Source organism: Culex pipiens, chromosome 1 (assembly GCF_016801865.2).
Source record: "Culex pipiens pallens isolate TS chromosome 1, TS_CPP_V2, whole genome shotgun sequence".
NCBI lineage: Eukaryota > Metazoa > Arthropoda > Insecta > Diptera > Culicidae > Culex > Culex pipiens.
Window position 1 is genome coordinate 51,936,549 of NC_068937.1, and position 23,662 is coordinate 51,960,210.

The following is a 23,662-nucleotide window of genomic DNA, read 5'->3' on the forward strand; positions in this document are numbered from 1 at the left end:
ACCTCCCCGACAAATGAAAAGCATGCTAATTGGTTCCCACCAACCCTAACCTCATTTGAATATAACGGCACATTTTTGCCGCCGATGCCTTACCGTTCACCCATTTCCAGGTGCGGGCCGTAATGCCGGGTTCTTTTTGGGCCCCGATCCACACCAGCTGCGTCCGGAGGTCCGTCTTGCGCCGCTCCAGCTCCGAGATGATGTAGTCGTTGGTCGCACCGCGGATGTCGTGCAGCAGGTCGCCACCTGGAAGACGGAGTTTGAGGTTAGAAAAGTCTATTATGACGAAACTCCAAATCCGAATAGAGATGGATTCTGCACCAAACTCACCGTGGGACTGACAAACCTGCCGCGCCTTGTCGAAGCTCTCGCCTCGCGTTATGTGGAACTCGTAGCACGTCTTGGCGAAAGTCGTCAGGATGGTGTCCGCGTTCAGGTTCGGCGCCGCGCACCGATCCGGCGAGAACTCGTCGTTCGAGAACACCTCCACCTCACACAAGCTCAAGCTGCTTTCGACGCCGACGAGCTGTACGGTCACAAACTGCCCGATGAGTGGCCTCGCGCACGTGAAGCTCTTGGTCGTTCCCTCGTCCATGGTTCCCGGGTACCAGGCGCACAGCGGATTCCGCTGCAGGTCCGAACTGCTGTTTCCCACGCGAATCTCCAGATCCTGCAGCGGCTGGTGACCGCAGCATCCCCTGGTGGTGATTCGCACAACCCGAACCGCTTCCGGGGTAAGTAGATCTACTCGCCACCAGGGGGACGCCTCCTTTTGCGTTTCGGAGCACTCCTGCCCGTCCGGGTTCTGGTTGCCCGGCTTGCCGTCGTTGGCGAATCCCGCCGGGCCGGACCGCGTCGCCGACGATTGATTTACCGGCTTTCGGTACGCCACATTGGTTCCTAAAATGGATTGTTTCGCAAACAAGAATGCAGAGGCAAAAGAAAAACAATATAATTAGTTGATTAGCTTCCATTACGGCTACCGCGTCGGCACCACGTAACCGAAAATTAGCCAAATCGCCACATTTAAACCCATCATCAGAGCGCGCGCGAGCGCGATCATCGTTGGATAAATCACCAAAAAGGGCGCCCCTCGTCGCGTCCCAAATCGAGGGGTATGCAAATCGCCATCCGCGCCATTGTTTGGCCAGTTTGAGGTTAGTCAACCGGGGGCAGCACACGCAGCGAGAGATTCAGTCACGAGAATGCGCTCTCTTGGTAATAAAATCACGCCGCATCAAGAACAATATGCAATTAAATAGCCCCTCGGTGCAAGATGGCGGCGCGGTGGAGGCGAGGAGGCAATTTAAAATTCAAACGATGACCCCAATCGCGGAAAGAAGACCGCGAAAATGAAAAGTTCGCGAAAAGCAGTGCTAAAATTGATCACGCCAATTCTGTGCCGGCCGAAAACAATGCGTTTGGATGGTCGGACTTGCGAAATTTGTCTTGAATTTAGAGTCTGAGACACGCTAATTGGCGTGGCAGTAGGCTCGGAAGATTCTTATCGGAACGGCGTGCCATAATGGCGGCTTCTGTCAGACGCCATAATGGCGTCTCCATCTGTCACTTATAACCTTGAAGATTGCCATAACTAATCCTTGCAGAATCCATTTCCAAGCTGTCAAATCGCTTATGGCACAAAGTGCCATCACGTACCTTGTCGCGGCTACCAATTACAAAGCAATGCGAAAGTGAAACCAAATTGCTTCACGACACCCCCTCCTCTGTCCGACTCCCGTCGTTTGAGTCATACTCGAAATTGAAAATCAAAGTAAGCGGCGATTGCTTCGATTAGAGCGCGATTAGTTTCGTCTTCTAGGCGCGCTGCGCCGCGTCATTGGCCAATTGAACCCCCCCTCCCCTTCCTCTTTTTTCACGTCATTCCCTGCTGGAATTGCCGTTGATGACAGTGTGATGGATGGTTGCTTGGATGACAGGAAATAATAGCCAATCTTGCGGCCAGGTCTGGAGCGAGCTGGGGGACTGTATAGGTTTGTAATCAATACGGGAAGGTGGGGGAGAGGGGAGGGGCTGTCACTTTTCCCACCTTGAAGAAGAGGTCTTCGATAATTGGGTTTGGGAAAATCGTGAAGAAGAAAAAGTGGCGGTTATAAACAGCTCTCGGGGAAGAGATGGTGTGAAAAGTTTCACTTGGAGAATTGAATTTATTCGCTGTAGAAGTTACGTGAGTTGGATATATTTTGACAAGTTTACTTTTTGAAGTTATTCCATGAAAAATAAATAAATTTCAGAAAATTGTGACAATGATTTCATAGCCTTTTTGACTAAATTCAGTTTTTAATAATTTATATAATACATTTTGCTGATAAGTAAAATTTGTTCGTTATAAATTGATATTTAAAAAAAAAAATGATTTTTTAAAGTACAATTCTGGAGATTTTTTTAAAAGGCCCAATAAACCAAATTTTTATTTTTTTTGCTTATTGGGCGTTTTTTAATACTCCTGAATCAAGGCGGTTTCAAAAACACCCAAAAAGCAAAAAATGGAAATTGGGTCTATTGGACCTATTATAAAAAAAAAGCTCCAGAATTCTACTAAATATTCAGTTTACACTGAAACCTCGATGGTTTGACATCGATTCATTTTTAAGTTTGACACCATCTTTACACGGAGCTCACACCCTCTACCAAACGTTTAATTTAATAGTGTGAGTGAACTCCGTGTAAAAAGTGACAGTTCGTTGTCAAATCAACTCTTTTCTCTCATACTCACCGCAAAATGGCAGCTCTCGGTCCCAGCCCTTGACCGGGTCACACTTGATGGTCTCCGACCCGAACAGCTCGTAGCCCGAGTCGCACTCGTACTTGGCCGACCGGAGGCCTCCTCCGGTGCCGTCGGCCGGCTGTGTCTGGACGCGGGCATTGGCCGGAATCGCCGGCGGTCCGCAAACTGAAAAAATAAAGCAAAAGATGGTGTTTTGATCAGAAAATGTGGTATGAAATAAAGTAGAAATAATTGAATGTCGATTAAGGTCATGACACGACAGTTGCCGGGCAACGTCGGCGAGGCGTGAAAGGTGTTTTGGTTCCGCGTTTGAAAGTTTCATGAGGTGGACACCTTGCGTGGATCACCTTGTAGGAGTGTTCTGTGCGTAGGAAACGGCAAGGAAGCGATCAATATGATTAGTACAAAAGCGAATCAACAACACTTGTGTTACTTTCAAACTGTATTTTTAAACCGGACATCAATTTGTATACTAGATTACTTAATATTGAAGTTAATCTTTTTTAGAAAATTAATTTTAACCTAATGTTTTTGCTCTAGAAGATTTTTCTAAAAATAATTTTTTTGCGAAATTGTTGCCTGATTTGTGTTCACCAAAATCAGTACCTTGGGTTTGTTTATCTTTTATTCTTTGGTCTGAAAGGGGGATTGGCAGCCACTCCCCCTTTGGTCTGACAGTTTTTGTCTGACAACTTATGCTGCAAATTGGTCCAGCTGGATCAAGCGAGGACACATAGGAGTCGGAGTCGTGGTTGGCTAATTTTAAATCACTTTGTAAGAGAGTTGCTGTTGTATTGGATAATTTGGAAAGTAACAAGTTTGTGAGAGAACAATAACATGTCATACAAGTTACTTAGTGCTCGACGCGCCATCTTCTGTTCTACACACGCAATTGCAAAAACATTGTTGCCAACTTCAGTGAAACGATTTTTTCTAGGGCAACGTATAAAGTTCCACGGCAGGAAGCATCTTCTCAACCAATTTGACACCTTCAATATCTTTTTATGAGTAATGCTTTCCGATCCACTGATTCATATCTTATGTGGGAACACACGCACAAATCGTCGCCTCCACCTGAAGACACCTTCGTCTTCTTCATTTCCTAAGCAGCTTATTTCACGCAACAACACTTTCACCTGTGAACGAACGAAAACAAAAGTTGCATTGTGGTGCGTCGCTTTTATGGCCTTTTGTTTACCAACAACCAACAACCCTTTGGAAACGTCAAAACAGTAGGCGGCGTCGGCGACTAGACGCATCGGAGCGCGTCGTCGCGTCGCCATTATGGCACGTGTGCATGTCTAGGTTTTAGGTTAGGGTCAAACGTGACGTCCCGGGTTGAAATGTGTAAAACTGAAGGTGGTTTGTCGAATGGTTTTTGCTAATTGTGACAGGTGGGTTTCATTAGGCAAACGCGAAAACGATATTTCCGGAAATTGGGACGCCGTGAAGCGAAAAATAACATTCAAAAATGCATTCGCATTAATGATCATCGCAGCAGGAAATGGTCGCCTGAATCAAACTCGAATAAATTTATTAAAAGCCATTTTTAACTGTTAGATAACTAACGAAGTGAGGAATTGGGCTGCAAACTGCAGAATCCATCTCCGGACTAGCAACTGGCGGCATCTTCGACCCATCCAAGCAATCTAGTAGCTTCGACTTCACAACGCATAATTACCGGCCAATCATGGTAGTCGTTATCTAAATTGCATAATTAGAGAGGCGATATGAGAGCTGTGGCTTCTCACCTTTTGAGAGGGGAATCGGTGGCCCACTTTTAGCGAGTGCAACTTTGTGATCATGTCATTTGAAAGCAATTTGTTTTCAAGTTTTAAGGGCATCCAATTTGTGGGATAAGTGGCTTGTTTACACTGTTATTTTTAGCAAATCTTATAGATAGATTGAAACTTATTTCATATGAAGAGTGGCAACAATGCAGGATTAAAATCGAGTTTTGGGGATCTGTGATGGTTTAAAGCGAGACATTGTGAGCTGCACAAAATTGCGATCTTTACTCAATTTTGGCCCAAAATGCAAGTGCGACAAGAAAGCACGTCAACGACTATGTAAACAAAGAGTGTATCCTTCTCAAACTGTAATAAAAATATGATTTTAGTGAAAAGGATACACTCTTTTTTACCAAGCTTTATGTGCCCTTTTGAAATGTTAGGCTCCATTAAGCCAGTTGTTAACCAAGGGGCGCGACATTACTGTTGCATAATGAATTTAATAATTTTTAATAATTTTTAAACTATGATGTTAATAAATACCGCTGATTTTTTTCAGATAAATAAAACTAAATTCAGCAGCATTCATTAGCTGTCACTTGTGACAACTCATGCGCTAACCTAACAAAAGGTTCCAACACGAATCGTCATTCCTGAAATTATTGGCTTTCGATTTCGTTTCAACTCTGTTTTTTTCGGATCATGTGGGTCTCTCTAAACTGGCCTCCCCTCGCGCTTACATAACCTGTTGCACACACAACAACAACAAAATAAACACCCAAAGTTACGCTTCCTCGATTTTTCGGACCTGCAGCAGATGATTATGATCATTATAAGTTTTTTTGTTGCTTTTCGTGTTTTGTTTTGATTTGGTAGCTTTCCGGCAAGAGAGGGCTTGAGGGGGGTCGGGAAGGATCTTGAAAAGGTCTGACAGCGGGCGATCGGCCACTGGTCTGGCCGACTTCCGAGAAGGATTAGGTTATGATAAATGGGGCGCAGCTAAATTGAGATTATGAAGAAATTGGGATGTGACCTTCGTCGGAATATTAGTTTGGGTTGCAAAATATGACATTTGGCTTGCACAACTGGATGCAGAGAATATAGGTAATATTTAAAAATGGATTCAAACTGAACTAACCTCAAAAGATGTGCAACGCCGTGGAGATAAAAATTCGCCATTTCTGGTTCAAAAGTTCACATACCATTTTGCGAAACGCCCCGGCCAATTTCGTGGGGTCGTCGACGTCGGCGCATAACTGGGCCACCAGAACACGCGAACCCTTCTCGCTGCCTTGCAGAAAAAAAACCGGTTCGAGGAAGTTTCTCGAGATCCGAAAGGGTCGTTTATTTTCTTGAGTGCAGCAGAGCAAACTGCATTCAAACAACAACAGAGACCCGAGCTTGGGTCTGGAAATGCGCAAGAAAAACAAACGAGGTTGCATAATCTTACTTCTCGCCGTGGACCTCCCCGCTTTTTTAAGGGTCCAGCAACATTTAAAACGGGGTTCTTGGACGTCAAAAGGAGCCCAGAATGACCCACGGGGAGAGTTTCTTTTCATTTTCTTGGTCGTTCGTTTGGCCGGTATCGGTATATCGCAGCAGGCCGGCTGGGCTTTCAATTTCAGCCGCGCGGTGGCGCTCTGTGGCGAAATCACTCACGAGGGGCTTGACCCCCCGGAGAATTGCGAGAAAGTTGCCAGGGACCCCGGCTAATTGGTTGACTGCAGTCCGACAGTTCTACGGTTAAATTTGAGGTTATGCATATCGATAAATCTCCGTGGCATTTGCAGGCTGCATACAATGTTTGTGGAGCGAGAAACGTTCCTTTTATAGCACCGCCATTATGGTGAAACGTCAAAAGCTGGTGACCCCGGTTGGGGATTTCACGAAACTGTGATCTGTCATGTTCTAGAACCTTGTCTTTTTTCGAAATGTCAAACGTCATGTGTATATTGGGAAAATATTAACTATTTTTTGGGGAAAGTGATTTTGTTGGCAGATCCTGCTAACTTCTTGGTACATTCTAACTAGGAACTTTTTATAGCACCCCCATTATGGCATCCTGTCAACACGAGACCTTGTGACCACTCAATTCCTTATTTTTCCGTAAAAGTGCATTCCTCATTTCCATCGGATCTATTGCATCTTTCTGGTCCCAAATGAAGCAAAAAAAAAACACAAGCCTCTGACGCAACAGTCGAATCGTCTCGGGGGTTGGAATCCGTTTGCGTGCCAGATTCGTTAGCCCTGGGAGATGTTACGGCCGCAACGACGCGCAACAAATACCTACCCTGCCGCCGGGGGCTCGAAAACCGAAAAATTCATTCACCTTTGCCGTACCTAACCTCAAATTGGCGTGTTGTGGCCGCCTCAAACAAGTTGCGGGGTCGATCGCGTGGGGTCTTGCGTTTTTGCGTGAGTTGGGCCGGTTCTCTCATTTCTTTAACCTCGCTAAATGTTTGGAGGAAGTGGTTTTAGTTTTGGTTTGGAAGCAATTAGACAACAAATGATGGAAGCTTGCGGGTAAATATTTGAGCCGACTTTTGACAGGAGAATTGTTCCACGTGCGAACAATGAAATTGGTTAAATCTTCCGGGTCGATCTGACAGATAAATCGCATTGTTTTGTTTGCAGCCTGGGAGGTTTTTGACAGGAGATCGAAATAGTTGAAGATTTTTCAGATTGGTGAAATATTCAGTGGCGTGCCCCTCGGCTCTCTGGCGTATTGTCAAACTGACAGCGTTCAATGGATTTGTATCATAAATGGAAGTTACGTTAGGCCCTTTGAAAAATACTAATTATCTTGTCAAAATATTTTATGATTTTCCACAGTTCAAAACGACCAAAACTACCACATTCCTCCCTCAACCGCCCAGAAATGTCAAGTTCTCTTTCCTCCAAAGCGAAAGTGCAGAATCGCAAAGGGCGTCACGCTCCAGTTCAGTGCAATTTTGCGTCGCTCCCGCGGCCTCTCCCTCTCTTTTTATGTAGCCCGGTCCTGCGGTCAGCCCCGTATTTGGCCATCTTCCGTCCGGTTCCGAGCCGGTTTTCACACCGTCGTCGCCCGCCCTCCGCCATTGTTTGTATTGTCCACGGCGGCGGTGGTGTGCAAAGCACCGTGTCGGAGAATGCTATTCACGTGGGAGAGCAGATCTATTTACTTGCATGCAAGCGGAGCGTTTTGAGGTTACAGTCTAGTTTGTGTCATGTAGAACGAATCCATTTCCTTGGATTAGGCCCCGTTGAGCGATTTCACGCTGAGCCCATGCAGCAATGGGAGCTTTGACATGAAAGTTGATAAGCTTTCGTGAGCGTGTAAAGTAACAGCGCACTGTTTTCATTGGAAGAAAGTCGAGCAGTTTGAAACATCACGTTACACTCTAACATAACTCTATCCAAATTGCAGGATTAAAACCGTTTTGCTGCATGCGCCACCTAATTTGCCCAGGGGGTCAACAAACAAACGATTCGTCATACTAGTGTCGCGTGAGAAGCCAACAAAAAGAAATGAAAGCGCTTATTAGCCAAGTGCTAACCAGCTAATCTCACCTTTCGGCAAGGCCTGCTACGATCGCATGTATTCGAGCACTTGTTCCCATTTTGCAAGTCGGACGACCCATGCGTGTGTGTGTGTGTCCGTCCCCGATGACACATACCGAAGACGTGACCAAATCAAATTTAGTATTTTCTGTGTCAAGGGAGCGTTCTATTATTACGTAACGCAGTAGGGGGGGAGGGGGGGTTGGAGGCCGTGTTACGCTCCATACAAAATTTTTAAAATTTGTATGGAAATTTTGTTACGAGGGGGGGGGAGGGGGTCTAAAAGTCCGATTTTTCGCGTTACGTAATAAAAGAACGCTCCCCAACCTGTCCACCGCGAAGAACCAAAGTGGGGTTCGTCTCTGGTCCGCGCGTGGTTGTCTAACGGTTCCCGATTTCTCCCTTTTCAGAAACGGATCGTCGTCGGCCGGTCATGACAGTCATCCATCATGGCAAGATTTAGTCCGCGCGCGTTGGTTGGTATGCATTGCACGGAAAGGTACTTCAGGTGGAAGCTTCTTCTCTTGGTTTGTTTTGTGCCACAGGGTCTCTTCTGGGGAAATTTTATCTGGGACGGAATTCCGACGAAAGATAGCTCCTGTTTTGTGTGTCATACTTTGTTGTTTACGTTCATGGGAGCGTCGCAGAAAATGCCAAGGGTTCAAGAAATTCGAACTCAATGCTTGGGAGCACTGCAAAATAAATGAAGTGGCGAGCTCCTGGTCAACAACGTGTTCTGTCAAACTGACGTTCATTTGCTTTAACTGTCAATTCGAGCAAAACAATGACAAATCGTGACCGGTAATAAACAACAATTATTTTTAACAATACCCGTAGTGTTGAAAGGTAGCAGGGTAGCTGTGAAAAAGTTAAAGTTAGTCTGATTATAAGCAGAATAGTTCGAACTGTCAAAATGCATATGCGCCCTTTTCTCGTGTTATCAAGTAGCTTATCCCGCTAACAAGCCATGTAAATACTCACTACCATCAGAGAGAAGGGAAATACTCTTTGCTACCATGACCATGATATATATATATATATGACCGAGCCACGTAGCCCAGTGGTAACGTTTCCGCCTCGTAAACGGTAGATCGGGGCTCAAATCCCGGCTCGGACCAAAACAACTGGTGATCTTTTCCCTTCTGGAGTCGATTACTTAGTAAAGGGAAGGTAGTGTATCGCCACAAACTGGACCTTATCACGACACCTTAGTAATACAACCTATGGAATGTTAACATTAACCTTAACATGTTAACATTAAGTTGATTAATAATAAACTGTCACTGAATCCGCTTTGTAAATGCCGGCCCCGATACTCTTCACGGGTGTTCCCCTCAGGAACAGGGAAAGATTTACTTATGACCGGGATATGTTTTTGTTTACATTTAATGTTATGTCCTTTTAGCTGGTTTGTTTTAATTTGACAGCACCGAGGGCATCACCAATTCGCACTTATTTAACAAAAAAAGGCGAATCGAAGAAGATTTCTTCAAAGATTCAAAGACGCAAAATGTAGTGAAAGTTGTCTCTCCAGCGACGATTATTCACCCAAATTGGGCGAAAAAGAATCCAACAATTCAGTGCTGCCGAACAGAAGAAGCCCAAATGTCAAGCGTCATGTAATTTAAATTTTAATGAACTTTTTTCTCGGTCTCTTCACACAAACGCACAAAAAGAAAAATTCGGCTCCCCCTCGTCGCGAGGGGTCCACGGCCGATTAATTATGGCAGAAACCGGCCGAAACGAAACCGCGGTGACGGGATTTCGGAGAGAAAACAAACACGCACAATGGAGGAATAAAACAAAATCGCAAGCGACTTTAAACGGGCGCTCTCATGCTTCATTAGGCTAGAAAGCTTTAATCAGTGCTTGACCGAGGGGTCGCTCGCGCGGTTTTCGCGCGGTAGCTGTCAAACTAGGGGGTTTGACATTAGCTGTCGCCGAAGGTCACCCGCCGGCCATTGTTATTAAATGGACCATATGCCGTGAGCTTCTTGATGTGCAGACAGACGCTGCACAATCCAAACACTCATTATCCAATTGTGTATCGAATGAAAGAACAAATCGCATCTCGATGTACGCAAGTGGTATAGGAGAAACCCATCACGCAGCGGCTGCAACAGCTTAATACCGGCATCTTAGCTGTGCCAATCAAGCTTCTTAAGAGCACTTGTTTGGCTTGTTGTTGGCAAAATGCCACAGCGTATACATGTTTTGATCGCAGCAACAAGCGTTCACTTTTTCATCTCTTCAAGACTGCTAGATGGATTGGGGAAGCAAATGGGTGAAGGTAATTTATGGTCTTTGGTTGTTACTTTGTGTGTTTTCTTGCAACACCTGCTTCGAAAGCATCGATTTTCTCACCAACTGTCACTTTGACATATCTTCAGTCATAAGTGACAGTTGGTGCGTAGCCTGACGTAAACAAATCTAGATTGCAACAAAAAAATCGAACCGGTGCGCAATGCAAAGTTCATGATCATCTGCAGTGTTTACCAACACATTTGCGTGAGTGATGTAAACAACAAGCGGAGTGAAAACGAAAACAGAGTTTGCAACTGACCTTTCCGGTGTAGACCATGGCTAGTTAAGGTTGTGGTATTAGTAACATAGACTTGTTGTGGAGACTGCTTGTTAGATTATCAAGTGTGATCACTTAAGAGCTGTTAAAATTTATCGTTTTCCAAGACAAATGTCTTAATAATCATTCTATGGCAGAAAACAACCATCGTGGTATGTTGTCGACAAAAACCGTCTTCGGAACAGGTTCTCCCGATTTATGGCCATGTGGGACCGTGGTACTGATAACCGGACTGACTAGTCGGTAGCCGGAATTGAATTTTAATACCATGCGAGGGGTAACCTATAATTAGCGCTGAGCGCGCCCATGCGAACGTTGATAAACTGGCGAAAGGTCTTTCTTTCGCCGATCGCATCGGAAATGTCACAGTGGTGGTTGGGAAGAGGTGTTTGGATGAGGCGTAATTGGTTAGATAATCTCCGGTTCGTTGGGGGCAGGTTTTAAGAAGTTGATTTGCATTGATATAAATGATTTCAATACAATGCAGGTTAAAAACAAGTTGCACTTGTCACGTCATTAGTGGATGGCGCCCTAGCATATTACCAAAATGTTCAAAAGCAGGTTAATTGACTTTAATTTCAAATTTTATCTCCAAATTCTGTTGGAATAAATGTATTGCTACTAAAATTACCGAATTGTCGACGACACATATTTATGTGGGCCATAAACTTTTTTTTTGTAATTGTGTAATATATTTTCTGAAATTTTCAAACAAGTGTGCACGTAAAGTATGATATGACCCTTAGGGTCCCAGTAGGTAAGGGAGCATAATATTATTTTAATCAATATTTGGGATTTTGACCCTTTTCCCCTCCGCTCTTAACACAATTTGAAACGTATTTTAAAAATGTTGTATGAAGCGTAACAAAACCCTAACTGCGTTACGTAATAAGAGTACTCTCCCTAAGATGAATGTGAGAAATTTTTCGTTGGATAGAATGATTGAAAGAATGCAGGAAATTATTTTATTTCAACTGGAATTTAGAAAGTTTATTTTTTTTTTCATTTGTCAAAAAGTGAATTTCAAATGCTGTTAAAAAATGATAGTAAATTTTTTGTTTCAATAATTTTAAAATTATTCAGAAAATCACCATACAGTTATACACCATAAAAACGAAAGTTTTTTTTTAATAATAGACATCACACCGTCTTTTCAGACTGAATTTACTAACTAAACGGGACAAACACAGAACACCCAGAGGAGATGGGCGGGAATCGAACCCGGGCCCCTTAGCACACATGAGGGATCGGCAGCCTAAGCCGCTAACCACCGCGCCACGGGGTCCTCTTTGAAATTTGCAGTGCATTTTGAATTCAGGGATGAAAAAAGTTTTTGATTCATGGTATAAAGTTCAAGCGTTTAAAGATTCGCGGGCTAAATTTTAGATTTTTTTTTATCTTAAATTATAACTTTGTTTTCATTTTTTTGAAGTTTTAAAGAACAATTCCTGACCAAAAAAGGAATTTTTTAGGTACTTTTTTCTCGACCTTCTTCGATTTCAATGAAACTTTGTAGACATGTTATTCTACGCTTATATAAGCCATTTTTGTGTATATGGAGCCAGTTACACTCGATAATGACATTTGAGAAGGGCGTAAGTGTTTTAAATATTTTTGTATTTCGTAATTTAGTTATTGTTGTATCTCGAAGTCGTTGCATCGTATCAAAAAGTGGTCAAAGACAAACTTGTAGGAAATTTGACGGGCTTTCCGAAAAAAATACACTGAAAGAAAAAAACACTCCACTTTTATGAGATTTTTTGATTTTTAAGTTTAAAAGTCAAATTTGAAAATTTGAGGGTGGGCCCACGATTTTTTTTTCGTTCAAAATTTTTGTGAAAATAGCCTAAAATGTTACAAAAAGACTCACGAAAAATGCAGGATGAAAAAAAAAAAAAAAAAAAAAAAAAAAAAAAAAAAAAAAAAAAAACAAAAGCAAGCAAGCTGAATATGATTATCAATGCAATCAATCAGATTGTTTTGAGTTGATTAGACTTCTATTTACACTGAAATTTTCCAGTTTTATGAAGAAAAAAAAATTAAAAATATTTCAAACGGCCTAATTACAAGTTTATTAACTTCACTGTTAATCTTGTTATTGGCTTAAAAAAATTGAGCAAAAAGTGGTCTGAAATGTTTGAATTCATATTTTAAAACCAATTAGCGGAAAAGGTCGTTGGCAATGTCAGGGTCTAAGGGAAAACATAGGCTTTCTAACAAAATAAAGTAGTAAAACAAGAAAACTGGTGAGCAGTTCTTCCAGATTTCGGTCATTCGATTTTTTTTCGTGTTTTTTAATCCGACTGAAACTTTTTTGGTGTTTTCGGTATGCCCAAAGAAAACATTTTGCATCATTAGTTTGTCCATATAATTTTCCATGCAAATTTGGCAGCTGTCCATACAAAAAAGATGCATGAAAATTAAAAAATCTGAATATTTTGAAGGATTTTTTTCATTGATTTGGTGTCTTCGGCAAAGTTGTAGGTATGCATACGGACTACACTGGAAAAAAATGAAACGCAGTAAAAAAAATTGGTGATTTTTAATTTAACTTTTTGCAATTCCGTCGTGAAACTACTTACTTTTCCTGTCATTCTTGAACGACAAAACAGCCTACTTTTTTGTACCGAAAATAACAGAATCGAATAGTAACCCTTTTCAAAACAAATGCTGAAAAGTTCTACTTTTCAGCACTGAAATGGATGCTGAAAAGTTGAACTTTTCAGCACTTGTTAGGAAAAGTTATACTTTTCAACATTTTTTTGATTTGAACGATTCATTGACTCAATGCATGGACATTTGTCCTATAATATTGTCCAAACGGTGTTTTTCGGAATTGCAAAAAACGTTGTATGGAACTCGTTGCAAAACTTGATTTTTCATCACTCGTCGTATTTATCTAACTCGGTAAACCTCGTTAGATAAATGTACGACTCGTGCTGAAAAAATCCTCTTTTTGCAACTTGTTGCATAAACTACTATTTTGTCACTAAAACTTGATTTGCAAAAAAAAAACACTATTTTTATTCTTTTTACATGTTTTAGAGGACATAGAAAGCCAACATTTCAGAAATTTCCAGGTTGTGCAAAAAATCTTTGACCGAGTTATGAATTTTTGAATACTATTTTATTCAAAAAATGGAAATATTGGTCGCAAAAATTTTTCAACTTCATTTTTCGATGTAAAATCAAATTTGCAATCAAAAAGTACTTCTGTGAAATTTTGATAAAGTGCACCGTTTTCAAGTTAAATCCATTTTTAGATGACTTTTTTGAAAATAGTCGCATTTTTTTCATTTTATAAATTAGTCACATTTTTTCATATTTTTTTTTAAATTAATGCACATGTTTGCCCACTCCTGAAAAAATATTTTTAAAGAGCTGAGAAAATTCTCTATATTTTGCTTTTTAAACTTTGTTGATACGACCCTTAGTTGCTGAGACATTGCCATGCAAGTGTTTAAAAACAGGAAAATTGATGTTTTCTAAGTCTCACCCAAACAATCCACCATTTTCTAATGTCGATATCTCAGCAACTTATGGTCCGATTTTCAATGTTAAAATATGAAACAGTCGTGACATTTTCCGATCTTTTCGAATAAAATATTTTCAAAATTTTTAAACCAAGACTAACATTTTAAAAGGGCCAATCATTCAATATTACGGCCTTTTAAAATGTTAGTCTTGGATTAAAAAATTTTAAAATATTTTTTTCAAAAAGATCGGAAAATTTAACGAATTTTTCTGATTTTAACATTGAAAATCGGACCTGAGATATCGACAGAAGAAAATGGTGAGTTGTTTGGGTATGACTTAGAAAACATCAATTTTCCTGTTTTTAAACCTTTGCATGGCAATATCTCAGCAACTAAGGGTAGTACCAACAATGTTTGAAAAAGCAAAATATTGATAATTTTCTCAGCTTTTCAAAAATATTTTTTCAAGAGTGGCAAACATGTGCACTATTTAAAAAAATGAAAAACTGCGACTATTATAAAAAAAAGTCACCTAAAAATGAATTTAACTTGAAAACGGTGCACTTTATCAAAATTTCACTCGAGTACTTTTTGATTGCGAATTTGATTTTACATTGAAAAATGAAGTTGGCATTTGATGTCCACAAAAACATATTTGTAAAAAATATAGTGTTTTTTTGCGAATCAAGTTTTAGTGACAAAAAGTTAAATAAAACATCACAAACATTTTTTTCTGTGTATAATTTTATTCTAGTGTAGTCCGTATCCATATCTATAACTTTGCCGAAGACACCGAATCGATGAAAAAATTCTTTCAAAAGATACAGATTTTTAAATTTTCATACATTATTTTTGTATGGATAGCTACCAAATTTGTATGGTAAATAATATATAATTATATGGCTTCTTTGGGCATACCAAAGGCAACAAAAAAGTTTCAGCTGGATTAAAAAATACAAAAATTAAAATTCTAAAAAAAGACCGATTTCGTAGGGAATTGCTCTGGTGCTTATTGTCTTGCACCAAGATTTAAGATAATGAAAATATTGATTTTTGGAAGATATTTTTGAGGTAAATTATGGATTGTAACATGACTAAATTCAACTAACAACATTCCTTTTGGGTTTAGTTTATGGCGCATGTTCTTCGAATTCGAATTTAAATATTTTATCTAAAAGTCTTGAGATTTTATGCTGGGCAATACCTAACCCGTGTACAAATTTCCAAAGACACCTGAGTAATGCGTTTCTCCAAAAGCAAACTTTAAACTTTAGTAAGACAGGTAAAAATGATAATAATCGAAGCAATCATTTTGAAGAATTTGCCAAATCACATAAATCGTGGTCTCATGGGAAAAAAACTCATGATGACCCATGTTTTCCTAAAAGTCACGTTTTCCCCATCAACCTTGCACTCATTACCCCTTTCGAGTACTGCCACATGTTTCGGTATTGCCGCATCAAAAATTGATTCGTTCGAGTTATGAACACATCAATCCTCGTCAAAAACACTAGACGACAATTTGGTTTGGGGGAACCTTCACAAGCACTAATAATAGTGGTGTGCGCAATATTGCGTGTGCGTGTGCGACAACACAAGAGTCAAAATTTAAGTCAAGTTTCCTTTTATGATCCCCATCGAACGGAACGTCAATTTTGTCGCGGAGCTCCCAAATTAAGTGGTTTTCGAATGGGGTAATTTGTAAATTATGTTACATTTGTTTAGTTAAATCCTTGACCTGGTGCACAGTTTATACTAACAGGCTATCGTAACCAATAAAACAACAAATTACAAATTACAAATTTAGTGGGTAGTTTAAGGATTTGCTTATTTTTTTTTTAAATGAATACTTTAGTTATTTAAATGAAAACTTTGTATATAGTTACCAATCCAACAATTACCATCTCACCCTACCCCCCAATTGTTCACTAAGTGGAATCGAACCCTCTTTAATGGCTTCATTATGACACCTGCTCAAACCGTCCCAAACAATGCACGGTTGGACCTTCTTCAAACAAGCGCGAAAATGTGAAATATTTCAAGGAGGTCTGATTCGCGATTGTAATCTTGGTGAAGCCAAAAATTGAGTGATGTGACGTAATTGCGCGATCGCGATATCCATCGGGCCAGAACCACACACACACACACACAACACGGTCGACCGATCGGATCGGTGGCATTTGCAACTCGTCCATTTGTTTCCTCTTAAGACCTTGCGGCGTCGGCGTGTCGCTCGCTCTTCACACATGATGATGATGTATATTCGAATTGGGCCGTTTTGATACACTGAACCCTTAAGAGGCCATTTGGATCAGTTTTCTTATCCTTAGTTTGAAATTATTTTTTTGTTAGTTTGCCTTTCTAGATTTTGTGAATGTGATTCAGTAATTTATCCAAAAAAATCCAGGTAACATGATTTTTAGATTACCTACCAATCTTCATGTCTTTTTAATGTCTTTTTCTCTTTTTTATATTCATTTTCTATCAAATTGTTGACATCTGACTTCAATCAATAAACCCGTACTATGCGAGAAAGATTGTAACTTGTGAAATGCAAGATTTTTGGGTCATATATGACCCAATCCAACCCTGTAAGGGTTAATTCAAGTATGGTAGACCCTATTTAGGTACTAGGCCCATTATAGCGGCATATACCCTTATTTGTTTTGAATAATCTAATTTGTTAGCAAACCACAACAATATTTCTAGAATCTTTATCTATCTGTCTATTTTTTCAGTAGAACTAAAAAATTGAAATAATTTTGAAAAAGTAGCTAGTAGAAGATGAAGCCGTCAATTATTTACAAAGAAAAATTAAAAATCACTCTAAATTGCTCTTCTCAGTTCAATTTTAGGAATTTCTGTACTAAAAGTCATTATTCCCTTCTCCAAGGCCCTGGAAGAAACTTTGATCTAAATTAAGAGTGCCTCAAAATATAATTTTGTGAAGCAATCTTTGACAATTATTGACTAATGAGGATTTTCATAATTGAACAAGGAAGAGAAAACAACAAGTATAAAAAATTTGTAGAAAGAATTGTAAACGAACCGTCTAATCTAATCTAATCTTATCTAATCTAATCAGACCCTAGCGCAGCCAATCTTTCGAAGGGATCCTGGAGAGTGCCTTAGGTTAGATGACGCCTAGCACTCTTCTTGTCATTTATTAACATTTGTAGTGCACCATTGCATCGGAATGCACTGAAACATCACAAGCGTTAAAGCGGCCAGGCCTACTGCGTAAAGCCGTATCGCAGAGATGACTCGTAATTGGGTTGAGTTTGAGCACTGAGTGTTCGAACAACAACACAATTCTGAATCGACAGGGGGAGGAAGAAGCGTGGGGACACACCACCATACGCTCCGAGATTTTGGTTGTATTCGTTGGAAGCACCATGCTAAGAAGGTTTGGTACTCCGGGACCCTCTGGGATGGGACATTGTATTTCCACGAATGCCCTGGACACTATTTGCCGTGGTTATAGCGCCACAACTCGCTCTAGAAAGAATTGTAAACGAACCGTCTAACAAAAACTCGTTGCAATAATGACAAACTTATAATACATTTTTTAAGGGTTTTTAAATTACTTTCGAAGATAGAAGAGGTTCAATAAATTATAGATTTTATCAGTAAATAATTTAAGCAGAAATTGCAAAAAATATAATTTGAATTGGTATTTCAAAGAACCTCCAATAAGTTTTTAAGTTGGATGATTTGGTAACCCTTTCATGAGATATCAGTACTAAAGTGAAAATGATGAAATGGGTAAAGGTAAGATGTTGTAGAAATATGAAATTTGAAGAAAAAAGCAGTTGACATATTCCGGCGTTGCAATATCACAATTTTTTTCGAGATATTTCTCTTATGATATCAAAACTGTAGGGTTTATGGGTTGCAGGATTGAATATGTAATAAATTATTAAATGAGTATTTAATATAAGATTGATATAATTCATAAATAACAGCTTAGAGCGCAACAAAAAGTGCGCACCTTCATGAATATTGCCTTGTTAGCTGACATATTGCGTATTGAGTGCGAGAGCGCGCTAGCGAGCTGTGAGAGAGAACAACGAGCGAGAAAACAACGAGATGCGTGCGGCAGTTTTGTGGTTAATTTGTGTGGAATAAGACGTGTTATTTGTTAATTGCAAAATATCTATGTTTTTATTATAAAAGAAAGTCCCCGATCACGACAAAAACCTGTCCCAAACTTAAATACTATTACAGAATCGGATTAGAAACTGAATTTTCTACAAGTAGTGACTATGGATAACTAATTTTAAGTCATACAAATTAATAAGTCATGTTTAAGTTATTTTAAACATTTCTAATTGTTAATCCAGCTTTAACCTATTAGCCAAAACGTGTCGTTTTTGTCGCTGGAGAATGTGTCATTCATATATCTCAATGAAACAGAACAGAAGATAACAAAAAAACAGCAGAAAATCACAAAAGTCAACAGAAAAAAATAAAAGTCAACAGAAGACAACAAAAGTCAACAGAAGACAAAAAAATACCACAGAACACTTTCAAAGATATCAGATGTCAACAGAAAAAGAAAAAAGTCAACAGTTGACAGAAGACAACAAAACTCAACAGAAGACAACAGAAGTCAACGGAACTCAACAAAAGTCAACGGAAGACTACAATAGACATCAACAGAGAACAAAAGTCAACAGAAAACAACAAAAGTCAACAGATGACAGAAAAAAAAACAAAAAGAGAACTTTGAAACATTTCAGATGTCAACAGAAGACTAAAAAAGGCAGAAATCAACAGAAGACTACGAAATATATCAGAAGTCAACAGAAGACAACAAAAGTAAACAGAAGACAAGACACCAAAAGACAAAAAAAAAAATCAACAGAAGGCAAAAAAATTACAGAATATTAAAAAAGACATCAGAAGTCAACAAAAGCCAACAGAGTTAAAAAGCAATTGATTTATGATTCATCTACGAATGTTGTAATTGTAATTTCATTGAAACTATATCCTGATAATTAACACTGTATATCAGGACAAGGAGGTAATGTGTTATTGTTTATTGTCATGGAGGTAATGTTGTTATTGTTTATTGTCACCTTAATGACTTTAATCACGGGATTGAAACTCGTCCGAAAAACCTGTATCATTTTCTCAATCAAAACGGTGGCGCGGCGTGGTGGTAGCTGCCCTGTTTATTACACTGTGAAATTATCCATGGCTAATCCAAGGAACCAAAAGGTGACAACAGAAATGTCTGCCCAAAAGGGTTGCTACAAAAAAACTTTTTATTAAAAAAAATCCTAACAAATCAGCAACGAATTACAAGTTTGAGAGTCGAACTACACTTAAAAGTTGGTTTTGTTATTTGTTTTTGCAAAACCGCATATTTTTAAACAAAAGTGCCAAAAATATTCGTAACTACCTTTTGCATCTTAGTGGCGCTTTGTGTTAGTATGTGTGTGGTCGATATTTGCCGACGTGCACGCAGAACACAGAATAGTGAGAACTAGCGAAAATGCCTCACTTTCTTCTGATACAAGTCGCCATATTGAAATTGCTAGAAGATTCATACCCATGCTTTAATCCAAATTATCCCTTTCCAACCTTCCCTTTCTCCTATCCCCATTTTCTCCCCCTCCCTCCCCCCCCCCCTAAATATTATTATCTGCCAAATTTACACTTACACACCACACCACAACTGATTCGGAGCGTTTGGTACGGTATGTCCACGCATCCTTCCTCCCCTGATGATTCTGTGAAATGTGATCCGTTCACAGAATCCGTCTCTGCGTTTAATGCAACGCAGTAGGCCTGGCCGCTTTAATTTTTGCTGTACATTTTTGGGGTAACTCGGATGTACTGTAATCATTAATATTGACAAGAAAGAACTTGAACCGTAATCTTAGCACAAGTTCTTCCAGGATGCTTTCTTCGGACTGGTTGCGCTTGTGTTCGATTAGATTAGATTAGATTAGAATGTGTCATTCATATATTATGCTAAATAAATTACAATTAGTGATTTTGTGCCTCATATTTAGTTCTTGGACTAAAATGCTGTTTGAATATGAGTTTGAAAATTGTTCAATAAATTACCCTTCTTTAAAACTGGAGTATTTTTTGGAAAAGAACCAATAAACCAAATTTTGAGTTTTTGCTTTTTGGTGTTTTTCAATACCCCTGACTCAAGGCGGTTCTAAAAACACCCAAAAATCAAAAAACTAGAAATTTGGTTTATTGGACCTTTTCAAAAAAAAACTCCAGATAAGAAAATCATAAATTTAAAATATTTTTGGCTTAAATTGGATCAAACATTTCTTAGAACTAAATAAAATATGAAACTACTTCTATTTATACAAATCAACCAATAAATAGTAAATCGAAGGTTAAGCGAAGCAAAGCACTTAACACCATTAGAGTTTGGTAGCGGTGGTGGCGTCGGTCATCGATGACGGTGACGGTCGGCGTCGGCGTCGTTTTCGATTGCCATCGAACCTCAAACCGCCTTCATTCGTCCAAGTCCTACTTTATTTGTAGCCGTGGCGTGGACTGCATTATTGGTCAAGTTGAACGATTGGTATGAACACTTAAAAAATATAATTTGAAAATGTCGGTCAACAATTTGATTTAAATTGCAATGAAGTATTGAAAAAATCAATTATTTCAAAATTCTATTTTTTTCAACTGTGCATCTGACTGTTATAATTGCTTATTTTTTGCCCATTTTATTGACATTCACGACTGCCGGTGGATGTTTGCTGTTTGCTTCTGATCGAGATTTAAGATTGGATTGGAGAACTTATACATTAGCTGAGTTTAGTGTTGCAGTTTTTTTTAAATAATAGTGCGGGCAGATTGGATCTTGGTTTGAGTTGAATAACTTCGTATGATTGGAATCAGAGCTTCTCGGGGGACTAATTATTCAATTACTTCATGATCGTTAATTTGAGAGAAATAAGTATTGCAGAAAATTTTATATTTTTGACTTATCTAACTTTTGAAAGTTTTATTGATTATGATAAAGTAATGACTACTTACACTAACTTACAGCATAAGAATGTTTACCTGAAAAGAGAAAAATATTTTTAGTGATCGAAAACCTTAGAAAAATGCTAGGTCTATTAATCTTAGCCAGGCCAGGCCTACTGTTGAAAGTTAACCGGAAAAATTACTCTTCAAGAAGTATTAAATTTAGGCTCAATTGCACATTTTAACCAAAATTTTGATAAATTTAATTTCGTCTCCATCAAATTTAATATATACCAACTAGTATGGCACAGTTTCATTAAAACCCACTTCCTGGTATCCTTTCAGGAAATTTGCGGTTCTCTGCCACGCGGAACGAAAGCGAAATTGACTTCATTGAAAAAACGTTGAAAACCTGATTCCCTCCTTCTTCGATCACCCGGAGAAGGCCGGTTTTCAAAGTCTACTACGCTGGACCCAGGAGGTCAGACGGTGGAGGCCTGAAGAAAGGGCATCCAAGTTACGTACGGACAACACGTTTTATTTTTCGCTTGTTCCCCTCCTCGACCAGGGTTTTGCAGCTGACCGGGAGTTCCAACCAGGTGAGTGGCGAAAAAATATACGAACTTATCCCTTGATGCGTCAGAATGGGTTGGTTTTTGAGGGGTTATGACTGCGTTTTGTATTGCTGTCGGTTCTTTGGATCTTTGGGGAGTTTTTGGATCATGCTACCCGGTTAGTGGGAAAGGTTTTGACCTCGGTTGATGCGACCCAAAATTTGAGGTTAAATTGATCTTTTCGCCGAAAATTAATCTCTTCTTTCAGGTTGACTTAAGAGTATGTTTGAAGTAAATTGGAAGATTTTGAGGGAGTCCACGAAGTTTCCCAAACTCCAAAACCAAGGGATAACCCGCCGGGCCCCTCACATCTTGAAAACGAAAGGAAAGAAAGCCGCCACCCTCGGTCGTCCGGATTGGGTTGCACCACCAGGCCAGACCTCCGAGACCCAGCCAAGCCTGGCCAGGCGTTATTGTTACCTCGTACGGTTGCGTGCCGCAGTTTTTTTACTTTTCTATGCTAATTCCTTCGTCGTCGTCGTCGTCTTGTAACGATCGCGTTTACTTCCCTGAGCTTTATTGCATTAAAGCAGGCTCTGCTGCTGGTGCGCCGGCAAAACCGGCTTGGAGACACTGAGCGAAAAAAAAAAACTGGTTTCGAAGTTTATCAGAGGTTTGGGCACGGAAAAAAACCTTGTTGCCAGAAGTGCGTTACGTGGAGGCGTTACGCTTTCTATTTTTATCAATTTCTTATAATTTTGAAATATTTTTTAAAACAATTTGTTTGGATTGTGCCAATCTAAAATTAGACAAATCTACAATTAACGCACACCAGAGAAACTCTGCAAATGTTTTATATCATGAATATTATTCACAGTTGTCATGCATGTGGCGTTACGTTCTGTCATACTTTTCATTTTCAGACGTTACTAGTGATCATTAATGTTCATACTAGACTGGCAAAAAGTTCACTTCATGATTGTTAGAATAGATAGTTGTCAAACTGACAGGAATGTTTATGGTCATTATTCATGAGCTTCAAATTCTTAATCACAAATGAAACTTTTTTCCGTGTGTCTTAGCTGAAGTTACCCACACTCATCGAGTACCACAAAGCATAAGTGAACGTGTGTGGCTGATCTGGAAGCGCTCAGGTATCTCTCTCCAAGTCTGCACATTTTTTCAGGCTTCACGTGGAGTCTCCGCTGACTGCAACCGTGGCGTCACCACGCGCACGGACTTCCTAGACAGGTCTTTTCGGCCAATTAAAGCTCCACTGTTTCAACGGTGGCGGCGGCTTCCCAGGGTTTTGTTGGAAGGTCGATTCATTCACTCTCGCCCCCCTCTCTGGCTTTGAAACAGAAGGAGAAATCTTTCACCCTGTTGGTACCACTTCTTTTTTGAGGAATTCGAAGACCGCCCGCGGGGCGGTTACATGGAGTAGCCGTCATTGCGCGAGTTCAAATGTGCGCGGTATGTGAAGCTGGCTGTAACTCCTGGGAAGATCTGCTCAGATCAAAGAAAACGAGCGCGCGCTTGCATTTCCGTGGGTGGGATTGGCGCGCTTGCGCGAATTATATTGAATTTATGTGAGCGTGTAAGTTTCAGGAAACGTTGCACCGAAGGTCTCAACCGTGATGCCAAAATACGCTGTCGGTTGGTTACGACTTGCAAAATGTGTTGGTCAACTCTACCTCTTCCGCGAAGGTTAATTTCGCGACGGTTGGTTCGACCTAGTATGCCTAGTGAGAGATCACCAAGTCTAGATCACTAAATCAAAACATTCTGTCGGTTCAATAAGGTGCGTAGAATCACATGACAGCTACTACAACATCTGTTGTACTGATTTTAGGAGTAGTTGATCGTACCCAATAATTAGTAACAACAAAGTCTAAATTTAAACTTCTTTTTATAACGAGTCAAATAATCTTATTAGAACTGAGAATGTAGTTTGTCGGTTCGTTATGACCTGTAGAATTTGATGGTTAACACTACCACTTTCGCGAAGAAGTATCTCTGGGCGGTTGACGTGACCTAAGGGTTCAACAGGTTTAGATCACTAAACCAATGTATACTGTCGG

At 39.9% G+C, this 23,662-nt stretch overlaps 1 protein-coding gene and 1 long non-coding RNA gene across 4 annotated transcripts in view; one reads left to right on the top strand and one right to left on the bottom strand.

Moving 5' to 3' along the window:
• The window catches only part of LOC120412706 (sushi, von Willebrand factor type A, EGF and pentraxin domain-containing protein 1), a 53,379-nt gene that overhangs the window by 4,081 nt on the left and 25,636 nt on the right, over positions 1-23,662 (bottom strand). For all 3 annotated transcript variants that reach the window (XM_039573286.2, XM_052706445.1, XM_039573303.2), the window contains exons 3-5: positions 2,738-2,914; positions 331-900; positions 94-246 (exon numbers count right to left, since the gene is read on the bottom strand). In XM_039573286.2, the coding sequence (XP_039429220.1) occupies positions 94-246; positions 331-900; positions 2,738-2,914 (900 nt within the window). The remainder of the gene's footprint in view (positions 1-93; positions 247-330; positions 901-2,737; positions 2,915-23,662) is intronic.
• LOC120412811 (uncharacterized) overlaps positions 17,138-23,662 on the top strand; it is a 31,003-nt gene continuing 24,478 nt past the window's right edge. The window contains exons 1-2 of the long non-coding RNA XR_005604867.2: positions 17,138-19,102; positions 21,373-21,626. This is a non-coding gene — a long non-coding RNA (uncharacterized LOC120412811). The remainder of the gene's footprint in view (positions 19,103-21,372; positions 21,627-23,662) is intronic.